Raw genomic sequence first — 25,389 nt, forward strand, 5'->3', positions numbered from 1 at the left:
GTGAGGGTGGGCTTTGAGCTCCTATCCTCAAGCTACCCTCCTGGCTGCCCACATTAGACAGTCTCTCCCTGGCTGCCTTTGGATCAAGATATGGAACTCTCAACTCTGCCATGCCTGCCTGGATGCTGCCTCGCTTCCCACAGCGATGATAATGAACTAAACCTCTAAAACTGTAAGCTGCCCCAATTAAATGTTTTCCTGTATAAGAGTTACCTTGTTCATGATGTCTTCTCACAGCAATGAAACCTTAAGACACAGATCATTGATTTAAAAGGCAACATAAATCATAAAGGAGAACTTTCTCTTTCCCTTCAGGCTCAGCTGAGGGGAACTTTCTTGCTTCTCTCGAGCTGCTTAGAGCAGATATGGGTGGAACAGAGGGAGACTCACCTTAGGTAGCTATTTCCTCCTCCCTGTGTTCATGCTGCTTAGAGGAAAGGGACCCTGGATGAGAGGCCTGGCCTCTCCCCACCTCCAACCAGGGAGCAACATTGATTGAGACTGAGAGTCAAGCAACAAATAAGCAAGTGCTCCTGCTCCCTGAGTGGGACATGGAGGTGTGGGTGAGCACGTGTGCGTGTGTGTGTGCATGTGTATGTGTGTGCGTGTGTGTGTGCGTGTGCGTGTGCGTGTGTGTGTGTGTGTGTGTGCGTGTGCGTGTGCGTGTGCGTGTGTGTGTGTATGTTTCTTTCTTTAGGTGACCTGGCAAAGCCAAAAGCATTTGGGTCCCCAACAGGATTGGGCATACGTCTTAAGCCAGGGGCTCTCATAGCAGAGGAAGCCACAGGTCATTACAGGTAAACAGAACTGACAGAGACACATAGAAACACACAGACACACAATGGATTAGGCCCTGAGTTCTGGCAGGTGGTGCTGTCTACACACTGCTTACAGCCTGAATGGTACCTCCATCACGGATGGAGTTATAGGATCTGGGGCCCTCTTACACTCCCACTACAGACATAAGTGTTTGGAGATAAAATGAAGGCTAATTCAGAACCTCTGGGTTCTCTTTTCAAATACATCTTAAACTTGCTCTGTGGACTCACATCAACCACATTCCTTCATTGACCCGACCTCCTATTTCTAAAGTATAAAGGTCATTTGGGCCAACACAGGCTGATAAAGTGTCTCCCTTCCAGTGACAAGCACCTTGGAGTCCAGCTTATCAGTCACAAATATGTCATAATATGCTCCCAGTGAACAGGTCCCCAGACTTAGTAGGCCCCAGGACCTGCTGTGTGAGTGCTGGGAATCAAAGCCAGATCCTGTGGGAGAGAATCCAGGGCTCACTGGAACCATCTCTCCAGGCCCTACATCCTAAGTCTTAAAGAGCTCTTCTTTAGGACTCTCTGACCACATGCTTTAGAACCCTGAAGAACAGAAGTTTCGGGTTTGAAGAAAATTGCTATATGACAGACACAAGTACAGTGCACCTTTGTGGCCAAGCAGAGCTTCGTTCTAGCTCATTGAAGCAGCCACTTAAATTCTGACAATTAGATATAGTGGGGAGAAATCTGGAGTTCTCTGATGCTTGACCTGGATTTGGTGCAACCCGTGCATGCCTGGCCTTCCTTCTATGTAGTTGCTGGTCCTTATCCTTACACTTCAGTGTCTACTGAACCACCCTCAGCCCTGACATCTAGTTCTCTTACTTTTTTTTTTCATTCACCTAAGAGAGAATTTATTTTTACTACACAAAATGACTCGAAGCACTAATGTCTACCATTCAGGATACCCTTCTAAAAAGATGCAGGCTTGGGGTTGGAGAGATGGCTCAGCGGTTAAGAGCACTGACTGTCCTTCCAGAGATCCTGAGTTCAATTCCCAGCAACCACATCGTGGCTCACAACCATCTGTAATGGAATCCAATGCCGTCTTCTGGTGTCTGAAGACAGCTACAGTGTACTCACATACATAAAAAAAAAAAAAGATGCAGGCTTTCTGCCGCTCTGTGTACAGTGCCGGACTTCCACTTGGAGAGAAATTACCAATGCCAATGGATCTCGTATTGCACTTTCTTCACTAAAGAGCAATTATTTGAATATAAAAGCACAATATTCCTATGGTAATCAATAATCCCCCATTACAAGCATGCACATGTGAACACACAGACTTTGCCCATATTTATGCTCATTGTTCTCTGAAATGAGGACGTTGGGAAGAACCAGAATGAAGTATTTAATCACCTATGTTTGGGGCCTACTATTGTGCTACACTGCCTTGTAGATAAAATCCTGAGGGGGATGGAACAGGACTAGACAAGTTCTAACGACTGGGCCATGGTGTTTTGAGATGGGATTTAATGAATATGCTGTCAGAATATAAAAGGTTACAGACAATCAAATATTTTCTTTTCAGGGAAGGGGGTGAGATGGACCCGTTTTTGTTTTGTTTTGTTTCACTTTGTTTTGACTGGAGAGACTGCTGTGGGTGCTGGGAACTGAACGTTTATTCCTCTGGTTGTGAGATTATCCTTTAATGACTAAGCCATCTCCAGCCCAAGAGTATATTTTGTAAGCTTGCTTCAGAGACATCATCTTAAACCAGTTTCCTGAGTTGGGATTATGACGTGTGAGGGGGATGTCAACTGAGAAAATGCTCCTGCTAGAAGGGTACGTGGGAAAGCCTGTGGTGCACTTTCTTGTTTGACGGTTGACTTGAGAACGCTGCCCAGCTCACTGTTGGAGAGGCCACCCTGGGCTGACAGTCCTAATGTACAAGAAAGCAGGAGGAGCATGCTATGAGAAGCAAGCCAGTAAGCAGTACTCCTCTATGGCCTCTTACCTCTAGGTTCCTGCCCTGAATTCCCTGGATGGTGAGCTCTAAGCTACAAGATGAAATGAACCTTTTGCTTTTAGTCATGGTGTCTTATCAGCAATAGAACCTAGCTAATAGTTTGCAATGGCACACAGGTCTCTTGAAAACAGAATCATGCTGCTGTACAGAACTTTCTGGAATGCTTCCCTGACAAGCATTCTGAAGCAGACTCTGTGAGAAGCTGAGTGAGCAGCGGTATCTGCTACTGGGTAAGAACAGGGTGTGGAGGCATTTGTCGCAATACAGCTGAAATCTTCCGCTAAGACACTTGTGAATTAGCATTCTGAATATGAAATAAAAACTCATCTGCAACAAGAATCTATCCTTAGTTTTTAATAGGATACAAGAGAAATAAAGTAGTTACAGTTATGAGTCATGTTAACAAAATATGTGTTCTATAGGAAACTCTTCATGAATATCGAGGTTTAATGCCATACTTCAAACTCGTTCATAAATGAGTATAGAAATCTCAGGTCACTTTGTCAAATAACACTGTGGAATAGACTCGGCTGTATTTTTAAACTGTGTTAATTTGTACATATAAAAGTATTTTAATGTGATATATATTTGAATAAGTCTCATGTACATGATAAAAATGTGAGACATCCATGCTGCACTCCTGTGTTAAGTGGTAGCCCCTATTTTTTTATAGGTTAAAAATCCAAGTCTATTCATATACAAATATATAGGTATAAATGCATATTTATGTACACAGAGGCATAAAAAGACAGACACACATACACAGTCTTTGTCCACAGTGAGTACATACTATATACACTGTTCAACAATCTGATTTCTGTACTTAAACGATATAACAAGTACCATTCACTACAACACATTCCCAGCTGTTTTCCACATTTTTATTCAACACTTATTAACAATATTTAGACAAAACCCCTCAAAGTTTTCTATTGAAGTCCTTAATTCTAGCACTTGGGAGGCAGAAACAGGCATATCTCTGTGAATTCAAGGCCAGCCTGGTCTACATAACAAGTTCAAGGTCAGCCTGGTCTACATAACAAGTTCTAGGCTGGTAAGATTCTGTCTCAAACAAAACAAAACAAAACAACTCCCCAAAGTTTTCTATTAATTCAGAAGCTAACAAAGACATTAACAAAGAAAGCTTACGTTACCAGAGGGGACCCTCATCTGTATTTTACACAGGCCCTAGTATGCAGTAAGCATAAATGCAAATTAAATACTAATTGTGGTGGCTAAGCACACGCCTAAAAAGTTCATGAATTATTTTTTTATCGTTTGTTGCCCTAATAAACATGTGTGTGTGTGTGTGTGTGTGTGTGTGTTTGTGTGTGTGTGTGTGTGTGTGTGTGTGTGTGTGTGTGAACACGAGTACCGTTTCTCAGGAGCACTGTACCCTGTCTTTAAAAGGTTTTTCCTCTGACCTATGGCTTGTAAATTAAGCAAGTCTGGTTGTCCAGGTAGTCTCAGGGATTCTCCTGTCTCAACTTTCCCAATTATGAGGTTGCAAGAGCACAGCAGCACATCTAGATTTTGACGTGGGTCCTAGGGATGGGATTCAGATCTCTATACCGCTTAACAAGCTTTTACTGATTACGCTATCTCCTCATCTCCTTGTTCACAATTTTAAGAGTTTCCTATTTTAATCTAAATATGGAGACAATTTGTAACAAGTGTAAAAACACAGTATTTCCTGGAAAGGTTTAGGATGAAGTTTAAACTTTATTACCATCTAATGATCTCATGTAAAGATTCATACTCTTAAAAAAAGACTCTAACATCATCAAACTGAGACCATCTTGAAGGTTAAACAATACCAAACAAGTCAGCTGTCAGAGTTCCCACATTAATCTTCCTCCTGAGATTGCTCTTCCGAGTGAGTTTTCATATGTTTGGTAAGAGAAGCATTTTGTTTGAAGGCTTTACCACATTCAACACACTCATAGGGTTTCTCTCCAGTGTGGGATCTCTGATGAATAACAAGTTGTGATTTTGCACTGAAGGCTTTTCCGCACTCATAACATTCAAAGGGCTTCTCCCCTGTATGAGTTCTCTGATGTACAATGAGGTGTGACTTCTGACTTAAGGCTTTTCCATATTCTACACACTCATAGGGTTTCTCTCCTGTATGAACTCTCTGGTGTTGAGTAAGACCCTCAATTTGCCTAAAGGCCTTACCACATCGATTACATTCAAAGGGGCAATCCCTGGTGGGAGTTCTCAGATGGTAGGTAAGAGATGAGCTATGTCCAAAGGCTGCCGCATTCCTTACATTTATAAGGTTTCTCCTTCGTGTGAGTTCTCTGATGGATAACTAGGTGTGACTTTTTGCTAAAAGTCTTCCCACACTCAGTACATTCAAATGGCTTCTCGCCTGTATGAATTCGCATGTGTTTAGTCAGGGATGAGCCATACTTAAAAGCTTTGCCACATTCATTACATTCATAGGGTATTTCGCCCGTGTGTGTTCCCACATGTTCGGTGAGAGATGAATTATATCTGAAGAATTTGCCACATTCCTTACACTCGTACGGCTTCTCGCCCGTGTGAGATCTTATGTGTTGCATAAGGTTTGAGCTGTGCCTAAAGGTTTTGCCACATTCGTTACATTTGTTGGGCTTTTCTCCGGTATGGATTCTCAGGTGGTCAGTGAGGGCATGTTTGTGACCGTGGGCTTTGCCACACTGGACACACTCGTATGGCTTTTCTCCAGTGTGAGTTCTCTGATGTACGACAAGGTGGGACTTTTGGCTGAAAGCTATCCAGCATTCGTTACATTCATATGGTTTCTCCTCGGTATGAGGTCTTTGATGGTCAAGGAGCCCCTGTTTATGGCTGAGGACCTTCCCACATTGATTACATTCATAAGGTTTCCCAGAGCCTGGAGCCTTGTTGGGTTTAGATGGACTACGGCGGGGCGATTTCTGTTTCTCCCCGGTATGAATTTTGTCTTCCTTGGTATGGGACGTGCTATGACAGCATACTTTCTCACATTTCTTGCCTGTTTGGTTTTTGTCACCTTTACCAAACAATTTATTGTTGGGTGACTTGTCACATTTCTTTCTAGTTGAAATTTCATCTCTGTTCACATCGGATGCAGAATGGCTGAGTGATTTCCTATATTCGACAGCTGTATCGGGTTTCCTTTCGCAGAGATTAATCTGACTGGGTAAGTCTAAATTCTGATTCAAGTTCTTCCCATACAAATTGGATTTATGCAATCTTTTTTCAGAAGGATCGTGTTTTGAATGGACATTTTTCTTCTCCAACAAAGTACACTCACTGCTTTTCTTACTGTTTGAACTTTTCTTCCTGAATGTCACTTCTGTAGTGAGTTTCCTTTGGAATTTCTGCTTCCCCTCTGTCTGTGCACCATCTTGTTGGACCTCTAGAATAGAATTGATGAGGGATTCTTGTGAGTTTCTACACCCCCACTGAACTTCTGTATAAGTTTCCTAAAGAGATGCCCTCCTTGGTTGGGGTTGAATATGTACCACCCTAACATCCCAATAATAAAATAAGTGTCAGGAAGGACTGTCTCTGTCCTCTTGGACCCAATGGAAAGAAAGCTACAGTAAACCAGGGAAAGGACATCTGAAAGAGTTGGCTGCTTAGAAACAGGATCTTGTAACCTTAGGGTAGAAGATGAAATACACACAAGGAATATTGAACAAACAATGCATTAAGTTAAAAAACAGATTTGTGGTTATGCCAGGTATAGTGGCACATGCCTATTATCCCAGTATAAGGAGGCTAAAACACCTTTTCATAAGTTTGAGATCAGCCGGAGCTACATAGCAAAGCATTACTAGTCTCCCCACTGTGATTAAATTTAGGATGCCATGATGTAAGTGTTATAAAAGCCATACTTATCCTCCTTACCCACGCACAGAAAGAAGCAGAAATGTAGGACTACTTGTTCTCAAGACCATAGTGTGCATAGTTTCACTTTCCTGTGACCTCTAAGTTGCCAGTTCTTTTTCCTGGTGGAGTCTGGCTAAAGTCTCTACCCTTGGGTTGTAAGAGGTGTACTTTTGCCTCTTCAATAAATCCCTCTATTTTTACTAAGGGTACCTAAAATAAACTAAAACAGAGCACAACTACCAAGGAGAACTGAGGAGCCAGCAGATGACTGGGGCGCTACGAAGGGCGGCTGCTCCTCCCTTCTCTTCCATGAGCAACATACCAAGGACATTCTTACTAACAACCAATGACTCCATGGTTCCTCTAAGTTCCTTGATGCTTTTTTTTTTCATTTTTTTTCTTTCTTCAGAGACTTGAAGATTTTTTTTTTATTAACTTGAGTATTTCTTATATACATTTCGAGTGTTATTCCCTTTCCCGGTATCCGGGCAAACATCCCCCTCCCCCCTCCCCTTCCTTATGGGTTTCCCCTCCCAACCCTCCCCCCATTGCCGCCCTCCCCACAACAGTCTAGTTCACTGGGGGTTCAGTCTTAGCAGTACCCAGGGCTTCTCCTTCTACTGGTGCTCTTACTAGGATATTCATTGCTACCTATGAGGTCAGAGTCCAGGGTCAGTCCATGTATACTCTTTAGGTAGTGGCTTAGTCCCTGGAAGCTCTGGTTGCTTGGCATTGTTGTACATATGGGGTCTCGAGCCCCTTCAAGCTCTTCCAGTTCTTTCTCTGATTCCTTCAACGGGGGTCCTATTCTCAGTTCAGTGGTTTGCTGTTGGCATTCGCGTATGTATTTGCTGTATTCTGGCTGTGTCTCTCAGGAGCGATCTACATCCGGCTCCTGTCGGTCTGCACTTCTTTGCTTCATCCATTTTGTCTAACTGGGTGGCTGTATATGTATGGGCCACATGTGGGGCAGGCTCTGAATGGGTGTTCCTTCAGTCTCTGTTTTAATCTTTGCCTCTCTCTTCCCTGCCAAGGGTATTCTTGTTCCCCTTTTAAAGAAGGAGTGAAGCATTCACATTTTGATCATCCGTCTTGAGTTTCATTTGTTCTAGGCATCTAGGGTAATTCAAGCATTTGGGCTAATAGCCACTTATCAATGAGTGCATACCATGTATGTCTTTCTGTGATTGGGTTAGCTCACTCAGGATGATATTTTCCAGTTCTAACCATTTGCCTACGAATTTCATAAAGTCGTTGTTTTTGATAGCTGAGTTATATTCCATTGTGTAGATGTACCACATTTTCTGTATCCATTCCTCTGTTGAAGGGCATCTGGGTTCTTTCCAGCTTCTGGCTATTATAAATAAGGCTGCAATGAACATAGTGGAGCACGTGTCTTTTTTATATGTTGGGGCATCTTTTGGGTATATGCCCAAGAGAGGTATAGCTGGATCCTCAGGCAGTTCAATGTCCAATTTTCTGAGGATCCTCCAGACTGATTTCCAGAATGGTTGTACCAGTATGCAATACCACCAACAATAGAGGAGTGTTCCTCTTTCTCCACATCCTTGCCAGCATCTGCTGTCCCCTGAGTTTTTGATCTTAGCCATTCTCACTGGTGTGAGGTGAAATCTCAGGGTTTTTTTGATTTGCATTTCCCTTATGACTAAAGATGTTGAACATTTCTTTAGGTGTTTCTCAGCCATTCAGCATTCCTCAGCTGTGAATTCTTTGTTTAGCTCTGAACCCCATTTTTTAATAGGGTTATTTGTTTCCCTGCGGTCTAACTTCTTGAGTTCTTTGTATATTTTGGATATAAGGCCTCTATCTCTTGTAGGATTGGTAAAGATCTTTTCCCAATCTGTTGGTTGCCATTTTGTCCTAACCACAGTGTCCTTTCCCTTCAGAAGCTTTGCAGTTTTATGAGATCCCATTTGTCGATTCTTGATCTTAGAGCATAAGCCATTGGTGTTTTGCTTAGGAAATTTTTTCCAGTGCCCAAGTGTTCCAGATGCTTCCCTAGTTTTTCTTCTATTAGTTTGAGTGTGTCTGGTTATGTGGAGGTCCTTGATCCACTTGGACTTAAGCTTTGTACAGGGTGATAAGCATGGATCGATCTGCATTCTTCTACATATTGACCTCCAGTTGAACCAGCACCATTTGCTGAAAATGCTATCTTTTTTCCATTGGATGGTTTTGGCTCCTTTGTCAAAAATCAAGTGCCCAAAGGTGTGTGGGTTCATTTCTGGGTCTTCCATTCTATTCCATTGGTCTATCTATCTGTCTCTGTACCAATACCATGCAGTTTTTATCACTATTGCTCTGTAATACTGCTTGAGTTCAGGGATAGTGATTCCCCCTGAAGTCCTTTTATTGTTGAGGATAGCTTTAGCTATCCTGGGTTTTTTATTATTCCAGATGAATTTGCAAATTGTTCTGTCTAACTCTTTGAAGAATTGGATTGGTATTTTGATGGGGATTGCATTGAATTTGTAGATCGCTTTTGGTAAAATGGCCATTTTTACTATATTAATCCTGCCAATCCATGAGCATGGGAGATCTTTCCATCTTCTGAGGTCTTCTTCAATTTCTTTCTTCAGTGTCTTGAAGTTCTTATTGTACAGATCTTTTACTTGCTTGGTTAAAGTCACACCGAGGTACTTTATATTATTTGGGTCTATTATGAAGGGTGTCGTTTCCCTAATTTCTTTCGGGGCTTGTTTCTCTTTTGTGTAGAGGAAGTCTACTGATTTATTTGAGTTAATTTTATACCCAGCCACTTTGTTGAAGTTGTTTATCAGCTTTAGTAGTTCTCTGGTGGAACTTTTGGGATCACTTAAATATACTATCATATCATCTGCAAATAGTGATATTTTGACTTCTTCTTTTCCGATCTGTATCCCCTTGACCTCCTTTTGTTGTCTGATTGCTCTGGCTAGAACTTCAAGACCTATATTGAATAAGTAGGGAGAGAGTGGGCAGCCTTGTCTAGTCCCTGATTTTAGTGTGATTGCTTCAAGTTTCTCTCCATTTAGTTTAATGTTAGCAACTGGTTTGCTGTATATGGCTTTTACTATGTTCAGGTATGGGCCTTGAATTCCTATGCTTTCCAGGACTTTTATCATGAAGGGGTGTTGAATTTTGTCAAATGCTTTCTCAGCGTCTAATGAAATGATCATGTGGTTTTGTTCTTTCAGTTTGTTTATATAATGGATCACGTTGATGGTTTTCCATATATTAAACCATCCCTGCATGCCTGGGATGAAGCCTACTTGGTCATGGTGGATGATTGTTTTGATGTGCTCTTGGATTCGGTTTGCCAGAATTTTGTTGAGTATTTTTGCGTCGATATTCATAAGGGAAATTGGTCTGAAGTTCTCTTTCTTTGTTGTGTCTTTGTGTGGTTTAGGTATAAGAGTAATTGTGGCTTCGTAGAAGGTATTCGGTAGTGATCCATCTGTTTCAATTTTGTGGAATAGTTTGGATAATATTGGTATGAGGTCTTCTATGAAGTTTTGATAGAATTCTGCACTAAACCCGTCTGCACCTGGGCTCTTTTTGGTTGGGAGACCTTTAGTGACTGCTTCTATTTCCTTAGGAGTTATGGGGTTGTTTAACTGGTTTATCTGTTCCTGATTTAACTTCAGTACCTGGTATTTGTCTAGGAAATTTTCCATTTCCTGTAGGTTTTCAAGTTTTGTTGAATATAGGCTTTTACAGTAAGATCTGATGATTTTTTGAATTTCCTCTGAATCTGTAGTTATGTCTCCCTTTTCATTTCTGATTTTGTTAATTTGGACACAGTCTCTGTGTCCTCTCGTTAGTCTGGCTAAGGGTTTATCTATCTTTTTGATTTTCTCAAAGAACCAACTTTTGGTTCTGTTGATTCTTTCTATGGTCCTTTTTGTTTCTACTTGGTTGATTTCAGCTCTGAGTTTGATTATTTCCTGCCTTCTACTCCTCCTGGGTGTATTTGCTTCTTTTTGCTCTAGAGCTTTTAGGTGTGCTGTCAAGCTGCTGACATATGCTCTTTCCTGTTTCTTTCTGCAGGCACTCAGCGCTATGAATTTTCCTCTTAGCACAGCTTTCATTGTGTTCCATAAGTTTGGGTATGTTGTACCTCCTTTTTTTTTTTTTTTTAATTTGGTTCTTTTTTTCGGAGCTGGGGACCGAACCCAGGGCCTTGCGCTTCCTAGGTAAGCGCTCTACCACAGAGCTAAATCCCCAGCTCCTGTTGTACCTTCATTTTCATTAAATTCTAAAAAGTTTTTAATTTCTTTCTTTATTTCTTCCTTGACCAGGTTATCATTGAGTAGAGCATTGTTCAATTTCCAAGTGTATGTGGGCATTCTTCCTTGATTGTTATTGAAGACCAGTTTTAGGCCGTGGTGGTCCGATAGCACGCATGGGATTATTTCTATCTTTTTGTACCTGTTGAGGCCTGTTTTTTGACTAATTATATGGTCAATTTTGGAGAAAGTACCATGAGGAGCTGAGAAGAAGGTATATCCTTTTGCTTTAGGATAGAATGTTCTATAAATATCCGTTAAGTCCATTTGGCTCATGACTTCTCTTAGCCTGTCTACATCTCTGTTTAATTTCTTTTTCCATGATCTGTCCATTGATGAGAGTGGGGTGTTGAAATCTCCCACTATTATTGTGTGAGGTGCAATGTGTGTTTTGAGCTTTAGTAAGGTTTCTTTTACATATGTAGGTGCCCTTGTATTTGGGGCATAGATATTTAGGATTGAGAGTTCCTCTTGGTGGATTTTTCCTTTGATGAATATGAAGTGTCCTTCCTTATCTTTTTTTGATGACTTTTAGTTGAAAATTGATTTTATTTGATATTAGAATGGCTACTCCAGCTTGCTTCTTTTGACCATTTGCTTGGAAAGTTGTTTTCCAGCCTTTCACTCTGAGGTAGTGTCTGTCTTTGTCTCTGAGGTGTGTTTCCTGTAGGCAGCAGAATGCAGGGTCCTCGTTGCGTGTCCAGTTTGTTAATCTATGTCTTTTTATTGGGGAGTTGAGGCCATTGATGTTGAGAGATATTGAGGAATAGTGATTATTGCTTCCCGTTATATTCATATTTGGATGTGAGGTTATGTTTGTGTGCTTTCATTCTCTTTGTTTTGTTGCCAAGATGATTAGTTTCTTGCTTCTTCTAGGGTATAGCTTGCCTCCTTATGTTGGGCTTTACCATTTATTATCCTTTGTAGTGCTGGATTTGTAGAAAGATATTGTGTAAATTTGGTTTTGTCATGAAATATCTTGGTTTCTCCATCAATGTTAATTGAGAGTTTTGCAGGATACAGTAACCTGGGCTGGCATTTGTGTTCTCTTAGGGTCTGTATAACATCAGTCCAGGATCTTCTGGCCTTCATAGTTTCTGGCGAAAAGTCTGGTGTGATTCTGATAGGTCTGCCTTTATATGTTACTTGACCTTTTTCCCTTACTGCTTTTAATATTCTTTCTTTATTTTGTGCGTTTGGTGTTTTGACTATTATGTGACAGGAGGTGTTTCTTTTGTGGTCCAATCTATTTGGAGTTCTGTAGGCTTCTTGTATGCCTATGGGTATCTCTTTTTTTTAGGTTAGGGAAGTTTTCTTCTATGATTTTGTTGAAGATATTTACTGGTCCTTTGTGATGGGAGTCTTCACTCTCTTCTATACCTATTATCCTTAGGTTTGATCTTCTCATTGAGTCCTGGATTTCCTTTATGTTTTGGACCAGTAGCTTTTTCTGCTTTACATTATCTTTGACAGTTGAGTCAATGATTTCTATGGAATCTTCTGCTCCTGAGATTCTCTCTTCCATCTCTTGTATTCTGTTGGTGAAGCTTGTATCTACAGCTCCTTGTCTCTTCTTTTGGTTTTCTATATCCAGGGTTGTTTCCATGTGTTCTTTCTTGATTGCTTCTATTTCCATTTTTAATTCCTTCAACTGTTTGATTTTGTTTTCCTGGAATTCTTTCAGGGATTTTTGTGACTCCTCTCTATGGGCTTCTACTTGTTTATTTATGATTTCCTGATATTCTTTCAGGGATTTTTGTTTCTCCTCTCTATGGGCTTCTACTTGTTTATTTATGTTTTCCTGGAATTCTTTCAGGCATTTTTGCGATTCCTCTCTGTAGGCTTCTACTTGTTTATTAATGTTTTCCTGTGTTTCTCTAAGGCAGTTCTTCACATCTTTCTTGAAGTCCTCCAGCATCATGATCAAATATGATTTTGAAACTAGATCTTGCTTTTCTGGTGTGTTTGGACATTCCATGTTTGTTTTGGTGGGAGAATTGGGCTCCGATGATGCCATGTAGTCTTGGTTTCTGTTGCTTGGGTTCCTGTGCTTGCCTCTCGCCATCAGATTATCTCTAGTGTTACTTTGTTCTGCTATTTCTGACAGTGGCTTGACTGTCCTATAAGCCTGTGTGTCAGGAGTGCTGTAGACCTGTTTTCCTGTTTTCTTTCAGCCAGTTATGGGGACAGAGTGTTCTGCTTTCGTGCGTGTAGTTTTTCCTCTGTACAGGTCTTCAGCTGTTCCTGTGGGCCTGTGTCTTGAGTTCACCAGGCAGGTCACTTGCAGCATACAAGTTGGTCTTACCTGTGGTCCCGAGGCTCAAGTTTGCTCGCGGGGTGCTGCCCACGGGGTCTTTGCGGCGGCAGCAACCAGGAAGACCTGTGCCTCCCCTTCTGGGAGCTTCAGTGCACCAGGGTTCCAGATGGCCTTTGGTGTTTTCCTCTGGCGTCTGAGATGTGTGTGCAGAGAGCAGTCTCTTCTGGTTTCCCAGGCTTGTCTGCCTCTCTGAAGGTTTAGCTCTCCCTCCCACGGGATTTAGGTGCAGAGAACTGTTTATCCCGTCTGTTTCCTTCAGGTTCCGGCGGTGTCTCAGGCAGGGATCCTGCCGCTTCTGGGCCCTCCCCCACGGGAGCCCAGAGGCCTTATACAGTTTCCTCTTAGGCCAGGGATGTGGGCAGGGGTTGGCAGTGTTGGTGGTCTCTTCCAGCCTCAGGAATGCCCAGCTGACCAGGCGGTGAGGTCTCTTTCCCACGGGGTCTGGGAGCAGAGAGCTGCTGCGGGCCGGGATCCGCAGGTGTGGGACTTCCGGTAAACACAGGACGTGCCCGGTCCTAGAGGAATTCTGCCTCTGTGTGTCCCGATTTCACCAGGCAGCTTTCTTGCAGCAGACAAGTTGGTCTTACCTGTGGTCCCGAGGCTCAAGTTTGCTCGAGGGGTGCTGCCCACGGGCTCTCTGCAGCGGCAGCAACCTGGAAGACCTGTGCTGCCCCTTCTGGGAGCTTCAGTGCACCAGGGTTCCAGATGGCCTTTGGTGTTTTCCTCTGGCGTCCGAGATGTGTGTGCAGAGAGCAGTCTCTTCTGGTTTCCCAGGCTTGTCTGCCTCTCTGAAGGTTTAGCTCTCCCTGGGTATCTCAGCCTCCATCGTCCTGCCTCGTATTCTCCTTCTCTCCTCTCGTCCTTGATGCTTTTACAAAGTCATGAAATTCCTAGCAACTCACTCGGGAGATGCTTTACCGTCTGGGTTTACAATGGATGTCCACCTGTTTTTCCCGGTGTCTTATGGATTGTATGCCTTTGATCCTGTCACAATGCCAACAGGTGATGGCCAATTTCAAGTTGATTCATGGCCCGAACACTTACTCATGTTTTTTTCCTACACATTGTCCAATTGAAAAATGTACATTTAGAAACACTCTTCTAGCCCAGGTCCATACGGGTTTAGTGCAGAATTCTATCAGACCTTCATAGAAGACCTCGTACCAATATTATCCAAACTATTCCACAAAATTGAAACGGATGGAACACTACCGAATTCCTTCTATGAAGCCACAATTACTCTTATACCTAAACCACACAAAGACCCAACAAAGAAAGAGAACTTCAGACCAATTTCCCTTAAGAATATCAACGCAAAAATACTCAATAACTTTCTGGCAAACCGAAAAAAAAAAAAAAAAAAAAAGAAACACTCTTCTACTCTCAGCCTACTCCCTTACCAGCTCTCTGCAAAGAAATGGAATGGAGAAATCACCTGAGGTAAGAGTTTTAATCATTAAGGAGAGAAACATAGGTAAGAGTGAATAGCCACTCCAGTTTATATGGAGAAAATCAGAGCATCTGAATGGAGGCTGGAATTCTCACTTTTATGGAGGACATTTAGGAGATCCTGGTTTGGGGTAAACTATGATGGCAGACATCTTTAATCCCAGCATTCATGAGGCAGAGTTAGAGACCAGTCAGGGCTACATAATAGAAATGAGAGAGAGAGAGAGAGAGAGAGAGAGAGAGAGAGAGAGAGAGCTGCAGAGATGAGGAGACAAAAACAGATACAGAAAGAATGGAAAGAGGAAAACTCATACACAATGAAACTGAGAAACAAAGACAAACACAAAGACACAAAAACTCACAGAGAGAAAGAGAGAGAGAGAGACAAAGAGAGAGAGAGAGCATTGCAGAGAGGAGGAGACAAAAAGAGACACTGAAAGAACAGAAACAGGAAAACACATACAGAGTGAGACAGAGAAACAGTAAGACACACACACACATACAAACTCTGAGAAGGAGAGAGAGAGAGAGAGAGAGAGAGAGAGAGAGAGAGAGAGAAAGAGAGAGCATTGCAGAGAGGAGGAGACAAAAATATATACAGAAAGAACAGAAAGAGGAAAACACAAACACAGTGAGACAGAGAAACAGAAAGAAACACAGACACATTCAGAGAGAGAGAGAGAGAGAGAGAGACAGAGAGACAGAGAGAGACAGAGACAGAGACAGAGAGAGAAAGAGAGAGAGCGAGCTGCAGAGATGCCGAGACAAAAACAGATAAAGAACAGAAAGAGGAAAGCACATACACAATGAGACACAGAAACTGAAAGACACACACACACACACACACACACACACACTCTGAGAGAGAGAGAGAGAGAGAGAGAGAGCTGCAGAGATGGCGAGACAAAAACAGATACAGATAGAAGAGAAAGAGGAAAACACATACACAGTGAGAGAGAAAAACAGAAACACACACACACACATACACACTCAGAACTCACAGAGAGAGAGAGAGAGAGACAGAGAGAGGGAGAGAGGGAGAGCTGCAGAGATGCCGAGGCAAAAACAGATACAGAAAGACCAAAAAGAGGAATACACATACACAGTGAGACAGAGAAACAGAAAGAGAGACACACACACACAAACACACACACACTCAGAGAGAGAGAGAGAGAGAGAGAGAGAGAGAGAGAGAGAGAGATATGCAGAGATGCTGAGACAAAAACGGAACAGAAAGAACAGAGAGAGGAAAACACATACACAGTGAGACAGAGAAATAGTAAGACACACACACACACTGAGAGAGAGAGAGAGAGAGAGAGAGAGAGAGAGACAAAGAAAGAGAGAGAGAGAGGGAGGGAGAGAGAGAGAGAGCTGCGGAGATGACGAGGCTAAAACAGATAAAGAAAGAACAGAAAGAGGAAAACACATACACAGTGAGACAGAGAAACAGTAAGACACACACACACACTGAGAGAGAGAGAGAGAGACAAAGAAAGAGAGAGAGAGAGAGAGAGAGAGAGAGAGGGAGAGAGAGAGAGAGCTGCGGAGATGACGAGGCTAAAACAGATAAAGAAAGAACAGAAAGAGGAAAACACATACACAGTGAGACAGAGAAACAGAAAGACACACACACATATCAGAGAGAGAGAGAGAGAGAGGAAGAGAGAGAGCATTGCAGAGATGAGGAGACAAAAACAGATACAGAAAGAATGGAAAGAGGAAAACACATAAACAGTGAGACAGAGAATCAGAAAGACACAACCACAAACACACACACACACACACTCAGAGAGAGAGAGAGAGAGAGAGAGAGAGAGAGAGAGAGAGAGGGAGAGAGAGAGAGCGCTACAGAGATGGCGACACAAAAACAGATACAGAAAGAACAGAAAGAGGAAAAAATACACAGTGAGACAGAGAAACAGAAAGACACACACACTCAGAGAGAGAGAGAGAGAGAGAGAGAGAGAGAGAGAGAGAGAGAGAGAGAGAAAGAGAGAGAGTGCATTGCAGACATGAGGAGACAAAAACAGATACAGGAAGAATGGAAAGAGGAAAACACATACACAGTGAGACAGAGAATCAGAAAGACACACACACAAACACACACACATACACACACACACTCAGAGAGAGAGAGAGAGAGAGAGAGAGAGAGAGAGAGAGAGCTACAGAGATGGCGAGACAAAAACAGATATAGAAAGAACATAAAGAGGAAAAAGTCAAAATATCATTATTTGCAGATGATATGATAGTTTAAGTGATCCCAAAAGTTCCACCAGAGAACTACTAAAGCTGATAAACAACTTCAGCAAAGTGGCTGGGTATAAAATTAACTCAAATAAATCAGTAGCCTTCCTCTACACAAAAGAGAAACAAGCCCCGAAAGAAATTAGGGAAACGACACCCTTCATAATAGACCCATATAATATAAAGTACCTCGGTGTGACTTTAACCAAGCAAGTAAAAGATCTGTACAATAAGAACTTCAAGACACTGAAGAAAGAAATTGAAGAAGACCTCAGAAGATGGAAAGATCTCCCATGCTCATGGATTGGCAGGATTAATATAGTAAAAATGGCCATTTTACCAAAAGCGATCTACAAATTCAATGCAATCCCCATCAAAATACCAATCCAATTCTTCAAAGAGTTAGACAGAACAATTTGCAAATTCATCTGGAATAACAAAAAACCCAGGATAGCTAAAGCTATCCTCAACAATAAAAGGACTTCAGGGGGAATCACTATCCCTGAACTCAAGCAGTATTACAGAGCAATAGTGATAAAAACTGCATGGTATTGGTACAGAGACAGACAGATAGACCAATGGAATAGAATGGAAGACCCAGAAATGAACCCACACACCTATGGTCACTTGATTTTTGACAAAGGAGCCAAAACCATCCAATGGAAAAAAGATAGCATTTTCAGCCAATGGTGCTGGTTCAACTGGAGGTCAACATGTAGAAGAATGCAGATTGATCCATGCTTATCACCCTGTACAAAGCTTAAGTCCAAGTGGATCAAAGACCTCCACATCAAAATAGACACACTCAAACTAATAGAAGAAAAACTAGGGAAGCATCTGGAACACATGGGCACTGGAAAAAATTTCCTGAACAAAACACCAATGGCTTATGCTCTAAGATCAAGAATCGACAAATGGGATCTCATAAAACTGCAAAGCTTCTGTAAGGCAAAGGACACTGTGGTTAGGACAAATCGGCAACCAACAGATTGGGAAAAGATCTTTACCAATCCTACAACAGATAGAGGCCTTATATCCAAAATATACAAAGAACTCAAGAAGTTAGACCGCAGGGAGACAAATAACCCTATTAAAAATGGGGTTCAGAGCTAAACAAAGAATTCACAGCTGAGGAATGCCGAATGGCTGAGAAACACCTAAAGAAATGTTCAACATCTTTAGTCATAAGGGAAATGCAAATCAAAACAACCCTGAGATTTCACCTCACACCAGTGAGAATGGCTAAGATCAAAAACTCAGGTGACAGCAGATGCTGGCGAGGATGCGGAGAAAGAGGAACACTCCTCCATTGTTGGTGGGATTGCAGACTGGTACATCCATTCTGGAAATCAGTCTGGAGGTTCCTCAGAAAATTGGACATTGAACTGCCTGAGGATCCAGCTATACCTCCCTTGGGCATATACCCAAAAGATGTCCCAACATATAAAAAAGACACGTGCTCCACTATGTTCATCACAGCCTTATTTATAATAGCCAGAAGCTGGAAAGAACCCAGATGCCCTTCAACAGAGGAATGGATACAGAAAATGTGGTACATCTACACAATGGAATATTACTCAGCTATCAAAAACAATGGCTTTATGAAATTCGTAGGCATATGGTTGGAACTGGAAAATATCATCCTGAGTGAGCTAACCCAATCACAGAAAGACATACATGGTATGCACTCACTGATAAGTGGCTATTAGCCCAAATGCTTGAATTACCCTAGATGCCTAGAACAAATGAAACTCAAGACGGATGATCAAAATGTGAATGCTTCACTCCTTCTCTAAAAGGGGAACAAGAATACCCTTGGCAGGGAAGAGAGAGGCAAAGATTAAAACAGAGACTGAAGGAAGACCCATTCAGAGTCTGCCCCACATGTGGCCCATACATATACAGACTTCCAATTAGACAAGATGGATGAAGCAAAGAAATGCAGACTGACAGGAGCCGGATGTAGATCGCTCCTGAGAGACACAGCCAGAATACAGCAAATACAGAGGCGAATGCCAGCAGCAAACCACTGATAATAGGACCCCCGTTGAAGGAATCAGAGAAAGAACTGGAAGAGCTTGAAGGGGCTCGAGATCCCATATGAACAACAATGCCAAGCAACCAGAGCTTCCAGAGACTAAGCCACTACCCAAAGACTATATATGGTCTGATCCTGGACTCTGACCTCATAGGTAGCAATGAATATCCTAGTAAGAGCACCAGTGGAAGGGGAAGCCCTGGGTCCTGCTAAGACTGAACCCCCAGTGAACTAGACTGTTGTGGGGAGGGTGGCAATGTGGGGAGTGTGGGGAGGGGAACACCCATAAGGAAGGGGAGGGGGGAGGGGGATGTTTGCCCGGAATCCAAAGAATTAGTATTAAGTATTAAATAAATTAAAAAAAAATAGACACCTGTGGATCCCGGCCCGCAGCAGCTCTCTGCTCCCAAACCCCGTGGGAGAGAGACCTCACCGCCTGGTCAGGTGGACACTCCTGAGGCTGCAGAGCAGAGGAAACCACCAACACTACCCACCCCTGCCCACATCCCTGACCCAAGAGGAAACTGTATAAGGCCTCTGGGTTCCCGTAGGGGAGGGCCCAGGAGTGGCAGGACCCCTGCGCCTGAGACACCGCCAGAACCTGAGGAAAACAGACAGGATAAACAGTTCTCTGCACCTAAATCCCGTGGGAGGGAGAGCTAAACCTACAGAGAGGCAGACACGCCTGGGAAACCAGAAGAGACTGCACTCTGCACACACATCTGGGATGCCAGAGGAAAACACCAACCGCCATCTGGAACCCTGGTGCACGGAGGCTCCCAGAAAGTTCGGCACAAATCTTCCCGGTTGCTGCCTCCGCGGAGAGGACTTAGGCAGTACTCCACGAGCAAACTTGAGCCTAGGAACCACAGGTAAGACCAACTTTTCCGCTGCAAGAAAACTGCCTGGTGAACTCAGGACACACAGAGGCAAAATTCCTCTAGGACCGGACACTTCCTGTGTTTACTGGAAGTCCCACACCCGGGGATCCTGGCCCGCAGCAGCTCTCTGCTCCCAAACCCTGTGGGAGAGAGACCTCACCGCCTGGTCAGGTGGGCACTCCCGAGGCTGCAGAGCTGAAGAGACCACCAACACTGCCCACCCCTGCCCACATCCCTGGCCCAAGAGGAAACTGTATAAGGCCTCTGGGTTCCCGTAGGGGAGGGCCCAGGAGTGGCAGGACCCCTGTGCCTGAGACACCGCCAGAACCTGAAGGAAACAGACCGAATAAACAGTTCTCTGCACCCAAATCCCGTGGGAGGGAGAGCTAAACCTTCAGAGAGGCAGACACGCCTGGGAAACCAGAAGAGACTGCACTCTGCACACACACCTGGGATGCCAGAGGAAAACACCAACCGCCATCTGGAACCCTAGTGCACGGAAGCTCCCGGAAAGGGCGGTGCATATCTTCCTGGTTGCTGCCGCCGCAGAGAGCTCGTGGGCAGCACCCCGCGAGCAAACTTGAGCCTCGGGACCAAAGGTAAGACCAACTTTTCTGCTGTAAGTGACCTGCCTGGTGAACTCAAGGCACAGGCCCACAGGAACAGCTGAAGACCTGTACAGAGGAAAAACTACACGCCCGAAAGCAGAACACTCTGTCCCCATAACTGGCTGAAAGAAAACAGGAAAACAGGTCTACAGCACTCCTGACACACCCAGGCTTATAGGACAGTCTAGCCACTGTCAGAAATAGCAGAACAAAGTAACACTAGAGATAATCTGATGGCGAGAGGCAAGCACAAGAACCCAAGCAACAGAAACCAAGACTACATGGCATCATCGGAGCCAATTCTCCCACCAAAATAAACATGGAATAACCAAACACACCAGAAAAGCAAGATCTAGTTTCAAAATCATATTTGATCATGATGCTGGAGGACTTCAAGAAAGACGTGATGAACTCCCTTAGAGAACAAGTAGAAGCCTACAGAGAGGAATCGCAAAAATGCCTGAAAGAATTCCAGGAAAACATAAATAAACAAGTAGAAACCCATAGAGAGGAGACACAAAAATCCCTGAAAGAATTCCAGGAAAACACAATCAAACAGTTGAAGGAATTAAAAATGGAAATAGAAGCAATCAAGAAAGAACACATGGAAACAACCCTGGATATAGAAAACCAAAAGAAGAGACAAGGAGCTGTAGATATAAGCTTCACCAACAGAATACAAGAGATGGAAGAGAGAATCTCGGGAGCAGAAGATTCCATAGAAATCATTGACTCAACTGTCAAAGATAATGTAAAGCAGAAAAAGCTACTGGTCCAAAACATACAGGAAATCCAGGACTCAATGAGAAGATCAAACCTAAGGATAATAGGTATAGAAGAGAGTGAAGACTCCCACTTCAAAGGACCAGTAAATATCTTCAACAAAATCATAGAAGAAAACTTCCCTAACCTAAAAAAAGAGATACCCATAGGCATACAAGAAGCCTACAGAACTCCAAATAGATTGGACCAGAAAGAAACACCTCCCGTCACATAATATTCAAAACACCAAACGCACAAAGTAAGAAAGAATAATAAAAGTAGTAAGGGAAAAAGGTCAAGTAACATATAAAGGCAGACCTATCAGAATCACACCAGACTTTTCGCCAGAAACTATGAAAGCCAGAAGATCCTGGACTGATGTCATACAGACCCTAAGAGAACACAAATGCCAGCCCAGGTCACTGTATCCTGCAAAACTCTCAATTAACATAGATGGGAAACCAAGATATTCCATGACAAAACCAAATTTACACAATATCTTTCTACAAATCCAGCACTACAAAGGATAATAAATGGTAAAGCCCAACATGAGGAGTCAAGCTATACCCTAGAAGAAGCAAGAAACTAATCGTCTTGGCAACAAAACAAAGAGAAGAAAAGCACACAAACATAACCTCACATCCAACTATGAATAAAACAGGAAGCAATAATCACTATTCCTTAATATCTCTCAACATCAATGGCCTCAACTCCCCAATAAAAAGACATAGATTAACAAACTGGACACGCAACGAGGACCCTGCATTCTGCTGCCTACAGGAAACACACCTCAGAGACAAAGACAGACACTACCTCAGAGTGAAAGGCTGGAAAACAACTTTCCAAGCAAATGGTCGGAAGAAGCAAGATGGAGTAGCAATTCTAATATCAAATAAAATCAATTTTCAACTAAAAGTCATCAAAAAAGATAAGGAAGGACACTTCACATTCATCAAAGGAAAAATCCACCAAGAGGAACTCTCAATCCTAAATATCTATGCCCCAAATATAAGAGCACCTACATACGTAAAAGAAACCTTACTAAAGCTCAAAACACACATTGCACCTCACACAATAATAGTGGGAGATTTCAACACCCCACTCTCATCAATGGACAGATCATGGAAGCAGAAATTAAACAGAGACATAGACAGACTAAGAGAAGTCATGAGCCAAATGGACTTAACGGATATTTATAGAACATTCTATCCTAAAGCAAGAGGATATACCTTCTTCTCAGCTCCTCATGGTACTTTCTCCAAAATTGACCATATAGTTGGTCAAAAAACGGGCCTCAACAGGTACAGAAAGATAGAAATTATCCCATGCATGCTATCAGACCACCACGGCCTGAAACTGGTCTTCAATAACAATAAGGGTAGAATGCCCACATATACGTGGAAATTGAACAATGCTCTACTCAATGATAACCTAGTCAAGGAAGAAATAAAGAAAGAAATTAAAAACTTTTTAGAATTTAATGAAAACGAAGGTACAACATACCCAAACTTATGGGACACAATGAAAGCTGTGCTAAGAGGAAAACTCATAGCGCTGTGTGCCTGCAGAAAGAAGCAGGAAAGAACATATGTCAGCAGCTTGACAGCACACCTAAAAGCTCTAGAGCAAAAAGAAGCAAATACACCCAGGAGGAGTAGAGGGCAGGAAATAATCAAACTCAGAGCTGAAATCAACCAAGTAGAAACAAAAAGGACCATAGAAAGAATCAACAGAACCAAAAGTTGGTTCTTTGAGAAAATCAACAAGATAGATAAACCCTAACCAGACTAATGAGAGGACCCAGAGACTGTGTCCAAATTAACAAAATCAGAAATGAAAAGGGAGACATAACTACAGATTCAGAGGAAATTCAAAAAATCATCAGATCTTACTGTAAAAGCCTATATTCAACAAAACTTGAAAACCTACAGGAAATGGACAATTTCCTAGACAAATACCAGGTACTGAAGTTAAATCAGGAACAGATAAACCAGTTAAACAACCCCATAACTCCTAAGGAAATAGAAGCAGTCATTAAAGGTCTCCCAACCAAAAAGAGCCCAGGTCCAGACAGGTTTAGTGCAGAATTCTATCAGACCTTCATAGAAGACCTCATACCAATATTATCCAAACTATTCCACAAAATTGAAACAGATGGAGCACTACCGAATTCCTTCTATGAAGCCACAATTACTCTTATACCTAAACCACACAATGACCCAACAAAGAAAGAGAACTTCAGACAAATTTCCCTTATGAATATCGACGCAAAAATACTCAATAAAATTCTGGCAAACCGAATCCAAGAGCAGATCAAAACAATCATCCACCATGATCAAGTAGGCTTCATCCCAGGCATGCAGGGATGGTTTAATATACGGAAAACCATCAACGTGATCCATTATATAAACAAACTGAAAGAAAAAAACCACATGATCATTTCATTAGATGCTGAGAAAGCATTTGACAAAATTCAACACCCCTTCATGATAAAAGTCCTGGAAAGAATAGGAATTCAAGGCCTATACCTAAACATAGTAAAAGCCATATACAGCAAACCAGTTTCCACATTAAACTAAATGGAGAGAAACTTGAAGCAATTCCACTAAAATCAGGGACTAGACAAGGCTGCCCACTCTCTCCTACTTATCCAATATAGTTCTTGAAGTTCTAGCCCGAGCAATCATACAACAAAAGGAAGTCAAGGGGATACAGATCGGAAAAGAAGAAGTCAAAATATCACTATTTGCAGATGATATGATAGTATATTTAAGTGATCCCAAAAGTTCCACCAGAGAACTACTAAAGCTGATAAACAACTTCAGCAAAGTGGCTGGGTATAAAATTAACTCAAATGAATCAGTAGACTTCCTCCACACAAAAGAGAAACAAGCCCCGAAAGAAATTAGGGAAATGACACCCTTCATAATAGACCCATATAATATAAAGTACCTCGGTGTGACTTTAACCAAACAAGTAAAAGATCTGTACAATAAGAACTTCAAGACACTGAAGAAAGAAATTGAAGAAGACCTCAGAAGATGGAAAGATCTCCCATGCTCATGGATTGGCAGGATCAATATAGTAAAAATGGCCATTTTACCAAAAGCGATCTACAAATTCAATGCAATCCCCATCAAAATACCAATCCAATTCTTCAAAGAGTTAGACAGAACAATTTGCAAATTCATCTGGAATAACAAAAAACCCAGGATAGCTAAAGCTATCCTCAACAATAAAAGGACTTCAGGGGGAATCACTATCCCTGAACTCAAGCAGTATTACAGAGCAATAGTGATAAAAACTGTATGGTATTGGTACAGAGACAGACAGATAGACCAATGGAATAGAATGGAAGACCCAGAAATGAACCCACACACCTATGGTCACTTGATTTTTGACAAAGGAGCCAAAACCATCCAATGGAAAAAGATAGCATTTTCAGCCAATGGTGCTGGTTCAACTGGAGGTCAACATGTAGAAGAATGCAGATTGATCCATGCTTATCACCCTGTACAAAGCTTAAGTCCAAGTGGATCAAGGATTTCCACATCAAACCTGATACACTCAAACTAATAGAAGAAAAACTAGGGAAGCTTCTGGAACACATCGGCACTGGAAAAAATTTCCTGAACAAAACACCAATGGCTTATGCTCTAAGATCAAGAATCAACAAATGGGGTCTCATAAAACTGCTAAGCTTCTGTAAGGCAAAGGACACTGTGGTTAGGACAAATCGGCAACCAACAGATTGGGAAAAGATCTTTACCAATCCTACAACAGATAGAGGCCTTATATCCAAAATATACAAAGAACTCAAGAAGTTAGACCGCAGGGAGACAAATAACCCTATTAAAAATGGGGTTCAGAGCTAAACAAAGAATTCACAGCTGAGGAATGCCGAATGGCTGAGAAACACCTAAAGAAATGTTCAACATCTTTAGTCATAAGGGAAATGCAAATCAAAACAACCCTGAGATTTCACCTCACACCAGTGAGAATGGCTAAGATCAAAAACTCAGGTGACAGCAGATGCTGGCGAGGATGTGGAGAAAGAGGAACACTCCTCCACTGTTGGTGGGATTGCAGACTGGTAAAACCATTCTGGAAATCAGTCTGGAGGTTCCTCAGA

At 42.3% G+C, this 25,389-nt stretch overlaps 1 protein-coding gene and 1 pseudogene across 1 annotated transcript in view; one reads left to right on the top strand and one right to left on the bottom strand.

Annotated features, from left to right (window-relative positions):
* The window catches only part of Zfp37-ps1 (zinc finger protein 37, pseudogene 1), a 29,733-nt pseudogene continuing 7,482 nt past the window's right edge, over positions 3,139-25,389 (top strand).
* Positions 4,321-25,389, bottom strand: part of LOC134479066 (zinc finger protein 37-like) — a 28,577-nt gene continuing 7,508 nt past the window's right edge. Inside the window, 2 exon segments of the mRNA XM_063261342.1 lie at positions 4,321-5,057; positions 5,059-6,187. Coding sequence (XP_063117412.1) covers positions 4,646-5,057; positions 5,059-6,187 — 1,541 coding nt within the window. The 3' untranslated portion in view covers positions 4,321-4,645.

This window comes from Rattus norvegicus, chromosome 5, assembly GCF_036323735.1.
Source record: "Rattus norvegicus strain BN/NHsdMcwi chromosome 5, GRCr8, whole genome shotgun sequence".
In the NCBI taxonomy this organism is placed as follows: Eukaryota; Metazoa; Chordata; class Mammalia; order Rodentia; family Muridae; genus Rattus; species Rattus norvegicus.